Raw genomic sequence first — 16,229 nt, 5'->3', positions numbered from 1 at the left:
CATTCTACTGAAACAATATTGGCACGACAGTTTCTCTTTCTCTTATCTCTTTCTTTTCCTTTCACCCTCCCGCGCTCCTGTCTTCTCTCTATCCTTTTATAAAGATCCCAACAATCTCACAGCCACACGTAAATACATACGGCCAAATATCACGCAGCCGAAATATCACGTTCCTTGATCGGATCGATAACGCGTTATAGATATTATCCGTAAATCCGATTAGGGAATGAATTTTTAATAGGATTTTACAAAAGTTTTTCATTTATTTGAAAATGCTCGGGCGTTTATAATCTGTCAAAAATTCAAGAAAATTCTCGCTCGAGTATCCTTAGGATATTAAAGCCTCCTTATCGAAGGGTCTCTTATCAATAACTTCCCACCGATGACAAATGACTCAGACCCAATGGACCGATTGATCGATCGATCCCGTACAGTGATTTGACAAGAATGACAAAGAAATTAATAACTATAAAAGAATTTCCCTCAATCGCAACCTTATCTAAATCACGAAGATAAATCGATCCCGAATTAAAATATTTTTTAATCACTCCCTTATCAGGTCACTCGTACCCGTGAATTGTCCGTACTAAATCCATTTGAGATCAGACGTCACGTTCGAATTTCACTTAATTAAATTGATCGGAATATAATTCCTGAATATATTTTTTTTTTATATTTACAGATTAAATTATCTGGCCGCTGGTTTAACCCCGACCTGGTATCACGCGACCAATATTGCCCTTCACGCGGCGGCCTGCATTCTCGTCACGAGGGTCAGTCTTGCCGTGGCGTCCCTGCGTCCTGGATTCGCAGCCCTTACGGGACTCCTATTCGCCACTCATCCAGTACACACCGAGGCGGTAAGTCAGTCGATATTTTAATAATGTAATTAACAAAATTTATTTTCAACTTTTATTCGATAAGCCAGATATCCCAGATATAGATATACAATACCATAGAGCTGTATACAGCTTACATAGGTTTGCGTCTAATCGAACCTTAATCCTCCTATGGAGGCCTGAATTCTCAATGGGGAACCGAGAGACGACTACTTCCGGGTTCGCTCATAGGCGTATACCGTCCGCATACTGTATGCTCGCCCGAACGAGTATATCCTGGGGTTATCTGTTATTTCAGAGAGCGTCCGGACAATACACGGGCGATTACTAAGGATTACGGTGCAACTGCCTGTCGCGAGAACCGCGACAAGAGAATTCGCGGCAGGCTGTCGCTACGCGATACGAGAGTCCACGTGGATATACGTGACGGGATATAGTCCCATAGAAATCCACCGTTATAACGACTCTTTGTGTAGGCTAATGGATATTAATTATTATCGTAGACGATAATCGAATCGATAATCAGTGAATGTATTGCCGGTGGGCATTTTTTTTTATTATTATTTTAATTTGGCTTATTTCTTGTAAACGATAGACTACCTCAGGTTCACCCGATGCCCTTGAGTAACCCTGTGGCTGTGACACGTTCGCACGTGGTGCGTCACCGTGCGTGTGTTTGTCACATATGTTGGCTGCCCGAACCGATCGCTGACGCGATGCTCCCTTGTTAGATCAACCCCCAGCATCCCCTGTTTACCGAAATGATCAGTGCTCCCGGGCGTGAGTCAAGGGGGTGCTAATTTCCTGCCGGAAGGAAAGCCCGCTAATTGGGATACGCCTGGGCAAGGGGTGGCTCTTTTGGGTGAAGTTCATACGGGAGGGGGCCGGAAGGGAGGGGGGTCGTGCTAGAAAAATTTCTTGATTCGTTGGATCCTGGGAATTTTTTTTTTACTCCAAATTTTGTTTAACGGGGTTATTTTCAGGGTCGCGCGTGCCTGTTTCTTGGAAATATATAATAATTTCTTATCTCTGATTAAGGTGCGTCGCGACGCCTCACGTGCCTCGTGTGGTTATTAAGCTGAAAAATCGGAAGTTTATTCACGTCCGCTGCCAGCGGTTCTTGGGCCGAACGTGATTTTCAAACTTTTCCTATCCGCTTCTGCGAATACGAGTGATACTAACCACGTGTACACGTTTTAGTTGGCGAAACTCGAAAATCCAGGCAAATCCTCGAGGCGCCAAGCAAAGACGACTCTGCCGTTTGCTTTTAGCTTCGCTTCTGGAACACCGGCTTGTCCCTTTTATTTCTTCCAGCATAGCGTAGCCCAGTTTTCATAGACTCGAGAGAGGGAAAAAAAATTGTTTATCGTATATCTGGTCCTAGGGGGTTGAAACGTGATGTAATTCTGTAAATATGGTTTGAGCACCCTTTGTCACGTTGGCAACACAATGGAGTATTGTCCAGAGGCGTGCAAACGTCTCGTCTATCCGTCATTTCATATTTCATCCGAAGGACCAGGGTTATTCGATGACGTCACGTGAGAAGCCTCTTCCAGAGGTTGAATTTTCAGAAACCCCATATACCTTCTCGAAAACTAGATTTTTGCCTGAGCGCGTATGATACCTCAAGTTTTTTTTTTGAAAAAAATTTCATCCCTTACGCTCGAGCGAACCCTTGTATATTATAATACGAAGAAAATGTATCGGTAAGGATCGTGTGAATTATTTATTATGATTTTGAGTCAGCGATGAAAACTTTTTTGAATTTACGTGTGTGCTTCAGGCGACTCCAGGGCCGGGGATATATAAGGGGAGGATTTTGCAAAAAATAAAAAGTAGATCGAGGGGGGTTGATACCCTGGACCAGCGGGTGATGCGTATTCGGCTTATTCGCACTTTGGCTCCTCTTGTGAGCGAGCGTGATCTCATAGGGGGGGGATTGGTAATCGTGCGATTTGTAGCGTCGGGTCATCATGAAAAAAATAAATCAATCGGAAAACGTAACGATCGCTCCGGTGCGAGTGGTGACTTTATGGTTATGGCAATGGGGTTCAGGAAGGAGGCTGAGGGGATGACAGCTAGAGCGAGGTTTACACGTACTTAAGTCCTGATGAAATCCCTGCCCGAGGTAGATCCACGGGGATCGAAAAATCGTGAGTACGCCCCTGTCGTTGCCGTGGATACGCGAACTGAAACCTGGCTGGGAATTATGATCCTGTCCTTGACGTAAAATTGAAACGGAAAATGTATACCGGTCCTCGTTTTACAGAGGACGATAAGATCGATCGCCAAGGAACTGTACTGCTGACTTATATGCGTGACCAGTTCCTTAGGGTGGTTTGGAAATTTTGTTAAATGAAAAATTCAATTTTTTTTTTGTCGACGGTCACTTAAAATTTTTCACCATAAAAGGGATCTCTGTACCTTGTAATGGTAATTTTGCATATGGGGGATACGTTTCTTGTGTAATTGCAGGGATCCTCAGGTTGCACTTTGGCAAAGTGATAGAAAGTTGTGTTGTTTAAAATGGAAATTTTTTTTTTTTGCATTTTCATGTATTTCATGTTTGCTCTTATTCCCTTTTTTCTTCTGTCACCCGTCTCCTCCTAGCTCTTCTATCTTTTTCTCCGTTCGACTCCTCGTCTTCGTCCCGAACCGGAAAAATATACGGGACTAAAACAAAATACGTGTTCCGTTCGCCGTGCATAAAGGAGGCAGTGACCTGGATCTCCGTAGTAGCGTGAAGTAGTGGATGAGGAAGGCTCTCGGAGTGCAAGAGAAAAGAAAAGGTTTCGGGCGAGGGGACGAGGGAGGAGCGGAGCGGAGAGATAAATAGAGGAGAATGGAGAAACGCGAGAGACAGAGGGAGAAAGGAGGAAAAGAAGCTTCCGATGCCTTTCTAAGCGGAAACTGTAAAGGGGTAGACCAAGTGTTACTCGAGCTACGCATTTCCGGTAAATCATTTGGAAAATTCTCGTTCTCATAGTTTCCATATGGAATACCTACTTGTCGGTGCTGCCTTTGCGGGATGCGGTCTATCATCCAGGGTGACCCACGTCCCAGGGGATATCTGATTGTACGAGAGAGTCAACGAGAGCCCGGTGACAGAGGGATGCTTTTCCGAGAGTGTGATCTTTTGGTTGCGCAGATAAATTAGAATGGCGTTAAACGGGAATCTTGATAAAGGGTAGGGTTGGTGGGTGGAGAAAAAAAATTTTACTTTATATTGCTGGTTTTATTTTTTTTTTCTTCGTAATTACTTAATTTTCTATAGAAAAGTTGGAACCCTCCTGCTGATCCAATTATTGAGACGAGTATCATCCGAAAGGATCAACTCTGGGATGCTGGATAATACCCTTTGACGTTCAGCTGGAAAAAGCTTCGGGAGCTTTTTCCAGGACGAAATTCCTGAAAGTGAGATGCAAGTCGGCTGTGGGGAGGGAGGGGGGTGCATCGAAAGCAACCCTTTGCTTTAGTGCTTCTGGACCTGCCTTGATCTTCGTCGAGACTCTGGACCGTCAGGAATGCACTTGAACCCATCCCCGAGATCGACACACTAAATTACTCCTAAGAGCCGCAAAGTCAACCCCAACAAATTTACCCCAATCTCCAAGCATCCCGTTCAGAAGCCCCATAAAGCTGGACCAATCAATTTCTTAGAGGACGATGAGCCCCGAAGTCCTGCGAGAGTCTGGACCACGGGAAGAGGCTGGAGGAAGGACTTGAAGGTGAAAGGGGGTTCCGAGGGTGTAAGGGTGGGTGCGAATAAAAAGGGCGCAAGATCTGCACCCGGTCCTGTACCGTAATCCCGAAAGAAAGATGAAATTTTTCATCCCTTGGAAAAAGCATACGTTGACGCATCGACGAAATCCCAAAAAAAGAATCTCGATCATTCATGACAGCCTCTCAAGAAAGGCTTTTGCCTTTCGGCGCCCCCGGACGATCCTCCCTTAATCCCGTCCCTTGTCTCCGGATCGACCCTGGACCACTCCCTGTCCCCCGATATCCTCTTTGAAGAAGCATGGGATAAAATGACGGGCGAGGGGAAAACTCCTCTCTTCAATTTCTCCCGCAGAATGGACCAGCGGGAAGAGCGAAGAGAATTCGAGGCCTTCGAGGACCTCGAGTGTGGCGGCGTTGATTGCACGATTCATATCGTATGGGGATCCCCAACCGGAAGCCATATTCGCGCTAGGGGTAGGCAGCATCCGGTGTGAAGGATCGACCGTAACGGGCAAGAACTTAAATTTACGATGATGGAACGCACCCCGTTCCGAGGGTAGATACCTCTAGCTATATATATATATATATATACACGTACACGCGTATATACGCGAAAGTGGAAAACGAGGCGATAACGGAGTATTTGGCGAGAGCGGAAATGACCGGGTTAGCCATTTTCATGTTAAGTATTTTTCAACCATACATACCCGCACTGACGGTCGCCTTTACCTTTAACCACCTTTTTTCCAAGGCGGCAATAATGAGCTGACGAAAAAAAAAAAAAAAAAATTCCAGCTCTTCTTTTCATTTCCCACAATGCCTCACTCGATGTCCCTTTTCGATTGCTCGCTGAAAAAGATGAAGCGTGTTGCTCTTTGCGGTCGTCAGTCGATGATGAATGGTTCCCGATAGCCCTGGCAACCTACCGCCCCATTCGGAAACTTTAGAATACTGTGAAAACCACCCCTCGAATGTTTCACCAGCACTGGGGGGACACCTGTCGCTTCCATTAAAACCCACCCGAGCACCCCACAGCTCTTGCGGCTTACATGGGCACTGGGTCGTTTCACGTAACGCGTAACGCTTTTGACCTTTGACTTAACCGAAACTCCAAGTACCCCCTCCGGTGTCACTTTCAGGCTACGGCACCCCAAAGGAATTCTCAGCGAGCTTCAAAATCAAAGCTCAATCGTCACCTGTCTTTGAAAAATTCACGGGCACGATATGGACGAAAAGTAAAGGCAGATTTAATATAAAAAAGAAAATGGTCGAAAGCTCATTAAAAATGACGGCGTTCAAAGGGCTTAAAGCCAGCGTCATGTTGTATACGTATATCAGCGAAATGACACGCGTTAGGGGCTTCCGCGTCGATCTTTCTCGTATTACGCAATAATCTCGTTATCTCGTGATAATACCGTGTGTTTCCTTAACGAGCATGACTAACCATCGCGAGTGTCCGGCCGACTATGTCCCGGCCGTAACTACTGGCACAAGTACAAACTCTCGCATTACCGTTCACGATGCATCATAGCCCCGGCGCGCTGGTCGCGCTGGTCGCGTTGCACTCGGTGCGACGGTTAGCTCGCACCAGAGTGGAAGTAGTGCATTAGTCAACATAACTCAGCTGCTATCACGCCCGGGTATGTAAATGTTTGAGTTGTTAGCGAGAGGGTTGGCTTATTGCCGACTCTTATGTACTGCTGGCAGAGTTGCGTTCTTCCTAGGAAATCGGCACGATGCTATCGCGTTCCTCGAAGGGGGTTAGAGGGGAAGTTAAGCATCGACCCCCCTACGACCCCCTTGTTGCTGGTACTTAAGAAGTGGCGAAGGTGGAAATGATTTTTTATGGGGATATTTTGATTTTGGATATCTCATCGATATGGGTAATTTTTTTTTTAAACGTCGTCAGTCACTCTGGATTTTTATATTACGAGTTCAGAACGACCCTTAAACGGCCCTGGGTCAATCTTTGACGGGGTTGGAGAAGCACTGGGGGTTGTTTGAAGAATGCGACGCTCGGTCGGTAAATGGGGATTGTTCGGTCAACAGTTGTGAGACTGTTGGGGGGTGGCAGGGGGTGGTAGCGGTTAGTAATTGACGGGAAATAAAAGGAGAGTTTGATGCCGATCTCGACTGGGCTTTCTTGTTCTTTCTGGTCCTCTAACGGAAGCTGGACGTTTCATTAACGGATATTGCTGTAAGTCCAAGAGAACAACTTCCGGCGAGGTAGATTCTTTCTCTTGGACTATTACATTCTTCGTTACCGTCGAACGGGATATTCTCGGGTTATCTTTTTTTTTTCTCTTTTCTTTCTCTTTGCGCCATTTTCGCGAAGGGCGCTGGATAAACGTCGACGAGTGGCGGTTCGAACGCCGCTCGACTTTTCTTTAAAGGAAACTCGTGGAACTCGAAGATTTATTTTCCTTTTCTTTTTTCTTTCTCTCGCGCGACAAGATATTCGTCTGATGTCAGAAGTATGATAAAATTCAAAGAGAAGACCGTGTCTTTCAATCGCAAAGTGCAATGTGTCAGGGAAGGGGCGGTAAGAGAGGGCGGGTAGGGGGCTGGTAGAGAAAAGCTCCGTTAGCACTACTAATAAAGGTCAAAGTTCACAAGAGGCAAAAAAGTCGCTCCTCCATCTTGAGTCGTACAATTTAAGCTTTTTTACCGTCGCAGCAGCGATTATGTCGACGATGTCTTATTTCACGTCATTTTCTCTTGGATTTGCCAAAGGCTCTCCCAGCTCTACTCCTTCTATTTTCATACTTGATTTTATTCCCTCCTTCTCTTGGCCTCCTCTACCCGCCTTCATCTTCGGATCGTCTCGCCAGTCACCGGGTCCAGAGATCATTTCCATTTTGACGACGCTTTACTACTTTTTTTTACAACTCAGGGGGCGCCGCGTACAAATTTCGTTTACTTTCAAGGACTCCATCCTCCGAATGGTCCAGGCCGATGGTCCTGGAACAGTCGTCTCCGGGCTGCCGAAAATCATTCCGAATGGCCACTCTAAGAATAACCATCATGGACCAAGTTGTTTCATATCCATGTAATCCGGTATACGGGTATACGTGAAAAAAGAGAAAAGAAAAAAAAATGCTTTTCTTTGATTGAAAGTGAAAGGACATTTGTTGAAGATAAAAAAGAAATCTCCAAGGAATATTATTATCCCTCGAGAACTTTATCCATCCTGCGAACGTTTTCAGGATGAATTTGGTGAATCTTAAGGGGAAGCCTCTTATTCATTCGATCCTCTATAAGGAAGGCGTCGCGACGCCCTATCCGCCACATGGGAAACGGTTGAGGATCGTGGGGGTGGAAGGGGAAGGGCTAGGAAAAAAAAGAAAGTTCGAGGAAGAGCAGCTGGCGAAAAATTGGGGAACCCAGAGGAAGAGAAGGACCCTTTGAAAAGTTGGCACTCTGCGTGGTACCCAGTGGCACCCAGTGGCACCCAGTGGCACCGTTGTAGCAAAGGGGTTGACAGAGGGTGGAGACTGTTACCCCTATAAGAACCGCGCTTCGACGGGAACAAAGGGTAGTGAAAGTTGGCGAGCGGTGAGTTTCGACAGGGGATGACGCCACTACGGAGGTCTAAGGCTTGAATATAGGTGCCGAGGGTAGACGGAGGCGAACAAGCAGCAATATAGGTAGGACTCCCGTATAAGAAGGTCGACTCGGGAATACCAAGATTTTCAACCCTCCTACAAGATTTAAGGGTAGTTTTCGTCACGCGTGTCCCAGACATCCCATGAAACTTTTCGTAGAGCTTGTACTCAAAAATCCCTCAAGTCCATCACCCTCGGACTGATTCGCGGATAATTCGTAAGTAACAGCAGAGCGACCCCCGTCGAATGTCAAAATTGAAAATCGAAATCAAAAAAATTAAAGCGAGGTATGTTCGTTATAAAGATAAAATTTTCCAAAATAAAGTCACCCCTCGCTCGACTTATCCAGCAGTCCTCCCCTACTTTGACGTAATTGGGTCGCAGTCAAGGGGTCAAGCTGAAGAGCTCCATTCACCAGGTTCCAGTCTGGGGGTTGCCGGAAACAGTTGCCGAAACATTAGAAGCCAACAAACCCCCAGTTTCTAGTGGGGCTCTCGGTACATTAGCAATGGGTTAAGCGAGGGGTGACTCAAGGGACTATCCGATACCAGCAACATACCTGAGCCATACATACTAAATAAGGTACCGTCGGATCTATAATTTTGAAGTTCAACCTATACCTGTCCAGGCTGACAGTGAAGCAAGTTTGATTGCTCGTTTCGCAACGTCAAGCGGCACAAGCGAAATACCTTCGTCTGGCTTAATAAAGCCACTTTCATTATTAAGAACTATCGGCATAGCATCGCCTGGGTACCTTAACCTCTCCACGTACCCAGCCACCCACCCGGCTTCTCCTCTATCAACAGTGGCACCCACTTCGCTCCTGGGAATTCATCCTTTCAACGAGACAGTCGCGTCAGCTACTTAAGGACTCTTTGGACGCGTTGAAGAAGGAACGAAGCGCTTTACTCCCTTCAGCCATATTAAACATTGACATACGTGACTCTACGCGGAATATACTTGACGCTCGAGTTGCGTATGGGAGTAACACAAGCGTCGTATATCCGGACGCGTGCATACGCTAAGGTTGTAACTAGACCCGGTTAAAGGCTCGTTCACAGTAACTATGAGAGGCAACGGGAGTTCAGAGCCGGCCGTTTCGTGGTTACGAGGTCGTTCCCGTATCGGTGTATATTGCCATAGAGAGAGGCCGGGAGGGGCTGGAAGGGAGCACGGCCACAGCCTCCAGCATCCCCATCAGCTTCCTGAGGATCCTATTCCTTCGGCCCCTTCGCTTCGGGATATATATATATACTGGGTGCCACCCGCAAAACTCCCTTCAGTGGTTTTCGACCAAATTAAACAGGAACCCAAAGAACGTAACATGCCGAAACCATCCCTCAGATGGAGCCCTGAACCCATCGTTGGGGTTGGCTGGAATTTATGGTTTGTTTTATACTGGTTATAGGATCCATTGGAAATTGGGCTTTTGCTTTTTAGAGCTGTTTTCTTTTATGGCAATTTTCGGTACCCTCCGTGCATTCGTGTCTCGGGGCTTTGTTACGTGGGATCGGTAATTGTGTATTTTGGGTGGGTGTAGAGATCGAGAGTTTTTTTGGGGGATTTTTACGTAATTTTTATATACGGGTTTGCATCGATGGTTTTAGGGAAACAGTCGATCCCGTCTCCTACCTGAAAATACCATAACGCAAATCGGTTAGAACGATCACCGCTTGCAATTCCAATCGCAACAATTGCCAGGACAACAATGGCACATTAACCATTTGGCCATTGTTATCTGTTCGTATACGAATGGAAAAAAAAAGAGAGCCAGAGATGCGGCAGGGCCGTATCAATAACTGTGGTCTGGCTATCTTCTGGTTGTTACCACTGTCTGGTTCCACAATGCACTACAATGCTGGCCTAAATCTCCTTTGAAAAAGTCCCTACTGTAAACGATTCGAGGGAAGGAAAACGATTTGGAGCCGGTATGCGTGATTTATTCGTATACGTGAATTTGGAAATTTCGCTTTATGGAAATTGGCAAAATATTTTCTTTTCTACTTTTTTTTTTCTGCCCGGTTTATTTTTATCAAACTGTTATCGCGCCTTAATCATCTGTATTACTTATCGATACGGATCGATACGCTTCTCATAATATTTCACCAACGTATGATATTTTCTTTGCGCTCTTCACGAGGAATAATATTTTCTCTCGTGTCATCGTCCTGTATCCCCTGTTCGTTTACCTTATCTTATCGAAAGAGTCTGGTCGGTTATCGAGCGCCGTATCAATTTTTCATTGTATTTATATTACGCCGAGTATACTCGTACAATTTTGCACTATTCTTGATAACACATTGCCAGTGATATCGAAACCTTAAGAAAGTCATCAGTTGAAGGGTAGAGGGTGTCAAGGTACAGTTAAGGGTTGTTCAAGGTGGGACGTAGTACCTAGTAACTTTTTTATTGAATTCGGTGCAACATGGTCGAGATAAAAGCCATATCTTTCGATAGCTTCGAAGTAAATTTTCATTGAATTAAAAAACGTTACGTTGACGTCACTCAAAATGATTCAGCATTACAAAAAAAAAAAAGAGAACTTTACTGCTCGATCATATATTTTCTTTTTTTAATATGAAAAAATTGAAACTTGTAATCGTTCAAAGTCGAGCTTTTACATGGTGCGCATGAAATTGAAAATTTTCTTGAACAGAGCATTCGCGTCCTTGTCTTATACACGTAATGCCCGATAGCTCCGTCTCTGTCGCACTCGCATAAGGTATAGGGACTACGAAAATCCTAAGTACCAACACTGCTTCGATCGATCGACAAAGTTATTAATCTGTCAAATGTATTTCCGATTTCACCCTACTGGCTTCTTTACAATGAAATAAGTCATATAACCAACATCCCCCCAATTGTTAACCTAAAATAGTCACCATCTCTCTCTCGCTTTCTTTGGCTCTACTTTCACATCCGGAAGGGAGGCAAAGCCCGTGGTCAGGGCCGGTCGACCTTCTAATCTATCCGTTACATTGCTAGTCGTAAATTTACGCCATGCTCGCCGGCACTGACTTATCGGCTTCCTGGTGGCTGGTTAGCCGGATCCCAGTGAAAATGGTTTCTGGTGAGAATTCACCTTTATCCTGTGCGTTCGTTGTAAGCCTAAATTCTCAGCGTAGACCTAAAGACGGTTACTATGAAAGTAAGTGGCCTACGGTATGACACGGTCAGATTAGGTTAGCTCGGGTCATCCCCGTCTCAGGCCCACCGACGGACGTTTCAGTTTTGTCAACATTTGGCTCACCGGGCCCAATGCAATTACGGGAATAAATTGTCGCCGGCTGTTTTAGAAATTGGATTCCGTCCACCCCTATAAATCCTGGGGCGGCAAACGCGCGCGGAAAATTTATCAAAGAAGCTACGGCAATCTCTGTTATCTTAAGTAGACACGAGGACCAAGCTTCACCCTTGCAACCCTTATACGAAGGGTTACTTCAAACTCAGACCCCGCATCCATCCTGACGTTGACCGAGTACGGCCGCTTGACCACAACCCTGTACCCAGGGAAACAACCCTTGTAGGTATACCCAGTGCTCCACCTACTCCCATGCTCGCCATCGACCCCTCCCTTACCCAACCTCCTTGCTAGCTTCGGACGAAAGTTTTATTTTTTGGAAATACGCGTCCTTCAGAAATACAAGGGATTCCATTGCCAGGCTGATATTCGAGCGAGAACTCAATGACGGCTGGGAGCGTCGGGGAGAAAAATTCTTCCGGCTGATTCCAAGATGACCTGGACCGGAACGGCCGCTGAGGTATTTCCGGAAACCGTGCCGCTTTACAGGCCATTCTCGAAACCTCAGTTATCACTCACTCGACGCTGGGGCATCAATAATTCGGCAACCCCTTATCTTGTCCAGCAGCTTGTTTCCCGAGAAATCGGTTTCTCCCGTCCGGTTTTCCCTTTCCGAAAATTTCCTTTGTACGTTCGTCCTTCTCTTCGGGCTTTTTCTTCTTGTTACGGAGGGAGACAAGAAGACGGCGAAAAGATTGGGCCAACTTCATCCCCAACGAATGGATCCCAATTTCAATCTGTCGTTTCTTCGTTCCCCTCTTGTATCCCGCTGCTTTCTCAGGCATTATGGCTATGCTTATCGGTATACCGAACGGAGATAAATTTAAGGGATGAACTTGCAGGGAAAACATATTCCTTGCATGATAAGGCTTATCGATCCGTTTTCGTGTACTTATTTTTTTGTTTTTTTCTAATTCCATTGTAATTTTGTAATTTTTTTTTTTTTCCTCTTCTGTTGCAGGTCACAGGAATCGTTGGCAGAGCCGATGTGCTGGCCTGCATATTTTTCCTATTATCATTCCTGGCTTATCACGGGTAAGTCGTTGATCCTATTACACAGTAAGGGATAAGAGGGATTCTCGTAAGCAGTGTAAACGCCTCCCCACCACCCACACCTATCATACTCATTGAACAGCAATACTGTATGCATTGTACGAGCTGTACAGCCTGTGAAAGGACTGTAAGCTCTGGGTGTGTTATCAGACTCCATTTTCGATGAACGATCCTTATCAATTTAATGGCTCGAATATGAGCGGCTTCGTTGCATCCGGTAATTGTCAGTGTGAATTATTGTATGGATTGAACAGCGAGTAAATAGTTGCGATACAAAAAAAAAAATCTGAAAAATGAAGAGAACATTTGCGAAAATTTTTCTTAAAAATGTGCTCCTTTAGATTTCTTATCTTTTTTTTTTCTCATCTTTCGTACCTCGTATTTCGCGAGTCGTAGTAAAGTTGCACAAAAATTTGGCAGGTTTGCCAACTTTGGCAGAGATGACGTCGTGCATTGACGCTGACGTAAGATATTAAAGGTACACAGTGTACGCAGCGTCTCTTTGGTCGAAATTATACCGGGGCGAAGAGAGGAGAGCGAGAGAGAAATTTTTTTTTTCCTTTTTCTTCTGTCTACTTTGCGTCGCGACCCACTTTTCTCCCGTCGCCTTTTCGAATTACGTAACTCCCTAGCGACTTTGAATTTTGCCTTTTGTTATTTTTCCAAAAATCTTACGTCATTTTCACGTCCACCAGACGAATCTCAAATCTCTTAACATCGCTTGACCCTCTTCTTTGATTTTTCCTATATGCTCTACCCGATACGTTACGTCACACGTTGACCTTTGATCCGTAAAATTTGTACAACGTTGAAAAGTAATTCACAAAATTTTCGAATTCTCTTTTTTTTTTTACGTTAATACCTCGTTTATTTATCGAAAATGCCTTTTTTACAATTTTCACAAAATTTCATTGACCCGATTATGGCATTTGGATGATTAATAAAATCGTCCAACAGCCTTCATTCGTCTTCCAGCCCACAGCCATACATTACGGTATTCTTCGTATAGGAACTGTTGGACGATGATTCTTCTTTAAAATATCTGCGTTTATTTTAACTTTATTTTTCTTTATCTTTTGCTCTTGGTCCTATTACTCCTACCTATAAAGGGAGTGGTTCCCAGGACATTCCATACTGTCGAGCTTGGCTTATCGATTCTCACTGACCATGTACGGGCGAGATTACAGCTCGCGCTTCCTTCGCGTTAAGCCGATTTACAATAACTCGACTACCCTTGTGCACACATAGCGTTATACCTATATAGATATATATGATACAGCCTCGGTATATTAGCTAATAACGTAGCTATAATTTCATAGATACACATACTGCTTGTACATGTATATACTTCTTCTGAGAGCAACGAAACTCGATGCTCATAATTTATTAAAATTAATTCTTTTTCCTTCTTCGACCAACATTTTTCATAAGGCTTCAAATGGTTATTATTATTTTTTTCTTTCTCAATATGATCTCACTTGCACAGTGAACCAAAGCAATTGAATGGTACGGGATGATTTTTTTTATTAAGAATCTGTTTACTGTCTAAAAAAAATTATCTCAGCCAAAAGGATACCAACTGAAATGAAAGAATCCGAAATTCGTCACAGCTCACTCGTTGCGTTTTATTGCTCAGTTTTGAATATTTCCAAAGTCGAAAAAGAAGGGTGGCTCCGTACTTATCTGTTCAGGATGTCCGGGGGTCATATCTAAGTAAACGGGGAAGGATCGTAGACGGAATTTCAAGAAAAACAGACTCAGTCTTGCCAACCTGAGTAACGAAAGGGCCAAGTTAAAAGTCGTGAACCGTCGCACTATTAAGGGATAAATCACGTGCAAGGCTATCTTGGCGGATTCTGCACGACCGCCACATCCGGAGTGCTTTTGGTCTTTGGTCCAGCCTTGAATTTTCTCGGGGAGTTTCGATTCTTCAAATTCAACCCTTATAACGCTCGTACGACAAGGGGTAGTTATGTATTTCATTTACTCGCACAATTTTAATTGTATCCTTTCACGGTCGCTCGTATAAAGTTCTTAGGGCACGTTTACATGTATTTGAAATTTATATTGGACTTAGCCAATCACGTTCCTTTATTCTCTTTAAACTCTCCGGCTGACTGGGTTCCTCCAGCCCGTTCTGCGAAATTCTGTATAACGTGGAAAATGTAGTCACGGACAATGGCACCCTCATTGCGCTATTGATCAATTTTTATTTATACGATATACCACCCCCTCTATTCTTTACTCTATAAAATAAAAACAGCGAAATCTACAAAGAGCACGAAATGCCAGAAGCTCCTCGGCGTGTAATTTCAAGTAAGATCATCCCCCTCCATGGGGTGGCCACCCTACTCGAAACACCCTGACAACCCTGTCTAATCAGATTTAATTCGGGCCACAAAGTGCGAGGTGTCGAGGACGGGCTCACCCAAAGGTAGGACTTAATTATGCCGGTGCTTAACGTCGATTCCTTTGGGGGTGGGAACCACCCCTCTAAGGAACTGGAGGACTCTAGGTGGTTTAATGGGTCCTAAGGACTGCGCACTAAACTCACCCCTGTTTAATCAGCTATTCACGCATACGGGATTTGGGTTGGACGACTCGTAGATCTTATAAGGGATCATTTATACGATACGTTGGATGGTACAGTAGCGTGACAGAGAGAGAGAGAGAGAGAGAGAGAGAGAGAGAGAAGAGTAAAGGTCCATGGACTCGTCTCAATAAGGGATGAAAGGAAACTTTCACTGCGATTCCCAAATCCATCGTTGGGTCCACCACAAAACAGGGCTGGGTACGAGTAATCATTCCGGTACTCCACAATAGGGGTTGTTACCGTGGTTGAACTCCGGGTCGGCTGGATACCGTAACAGGGAGGATTGGTACCGGTAGAAAGACCGGGCCCTGAAATTAGTGTGGCCGGGGCTGGGGGGCTGCTCTACCTGGTAAAATAGGGGTAAGCTCCTTGTCTTCGAACCCTGAGAAATTGATTACCCCTAGTCACCTTTGAACTCTGCGCTCTGTTCTTTCTCCTCTTCCACCCTACCCACCACTTTCCACCCCCTCACTCTCTCTATATACCTATATATCCGTTTCCTTGACTCACAAAATTCTCCTGTCCCACACCCCCCTGTTCTCTCGCGCTACCCCCATAGCCATGAACTTATTTTTCGAAATAGGGTTTAACTTGCTCAACCCCCCGCTCCCCCCCACCGTCTTACCCCCTGTTCCTTTATCCCGATTAAAACTACCCTCCGTCCTTCAATCCTTTGTCCATTAAGGACTAATGATAAATTATAATCAGATATCAAGTGCGTAGCTCGTTACACGCTTTCACACCCGCCCTCCCCTACCCTCCCACGGTCCCACCCCCGCATCCCTTAATTACCAACTTTCCTGATTAACGCCTGAAAGAAATGCCGTCGCGGCGCCCAAGACCCCCGACGTCTTTTTGACGTTTTCGCCGATCCCGTTAACTCTTTACAATTTATCCAGGAAAATTAATCCAAAAAGGTTATGGGCATTAGTGCCTTGCGCTGCCTCGTCGGGTTAACCGTGAGAAAGCATCTTCGATTTATGAGCCTCGGACGCAGGTACATACATCCAGCCTCGGATGCTGGGTAATACTTCCCTATTTATTCTCCACCCTCGGGAGAACAAACTTCGTATTACTTTACTTCCTTTCATCCTTTTTGGCCGGGTGGGGGGGGG

At 45.1% G+C, this 16,229-nt stretch overlaps 1 protein-coding gene across 1 annotated transcript in view; it reads left to right on the top strand.

The window, feature by feature from the left end:
- Positions 1-682: 682 nt before the first annotated feature.
- Positions 683-16,229, top strand: part of LOC107274461 (transmembrane and TPR repeat-containing protein 1) — a gene marked incomplete at its 5' end in the record, with an annotated part of 68,277 nt that continues 52,730 nt past the window's right edge. The window contains 2 exon segments of the mRNA XM_015753615.2: positions 683-860; positions 12,430-12,503. Of these exon segments, the coding sequence (XP_015609101.2) occupies positions 683-860; positions 12,430-12,503 (252 nt within the window).

Source organism: Cephus cinctus, unplaced genomic scaffold (genome assembly GCF_000341935.2).
Source record: "Cephus cinctus unplaced genomic scaffold, Ccin1 Ccin1_scaffold3125, whole genome shotgun sequence".
NCBI lineage: Eukaryota > Metazoa > Arthropoda > Insecta > Hymenoptera > Cephidae > Cephus > Cephus cinctus.
This window is presented reverse-complemented; position numbering and strand designations above follow the sequence as displayed.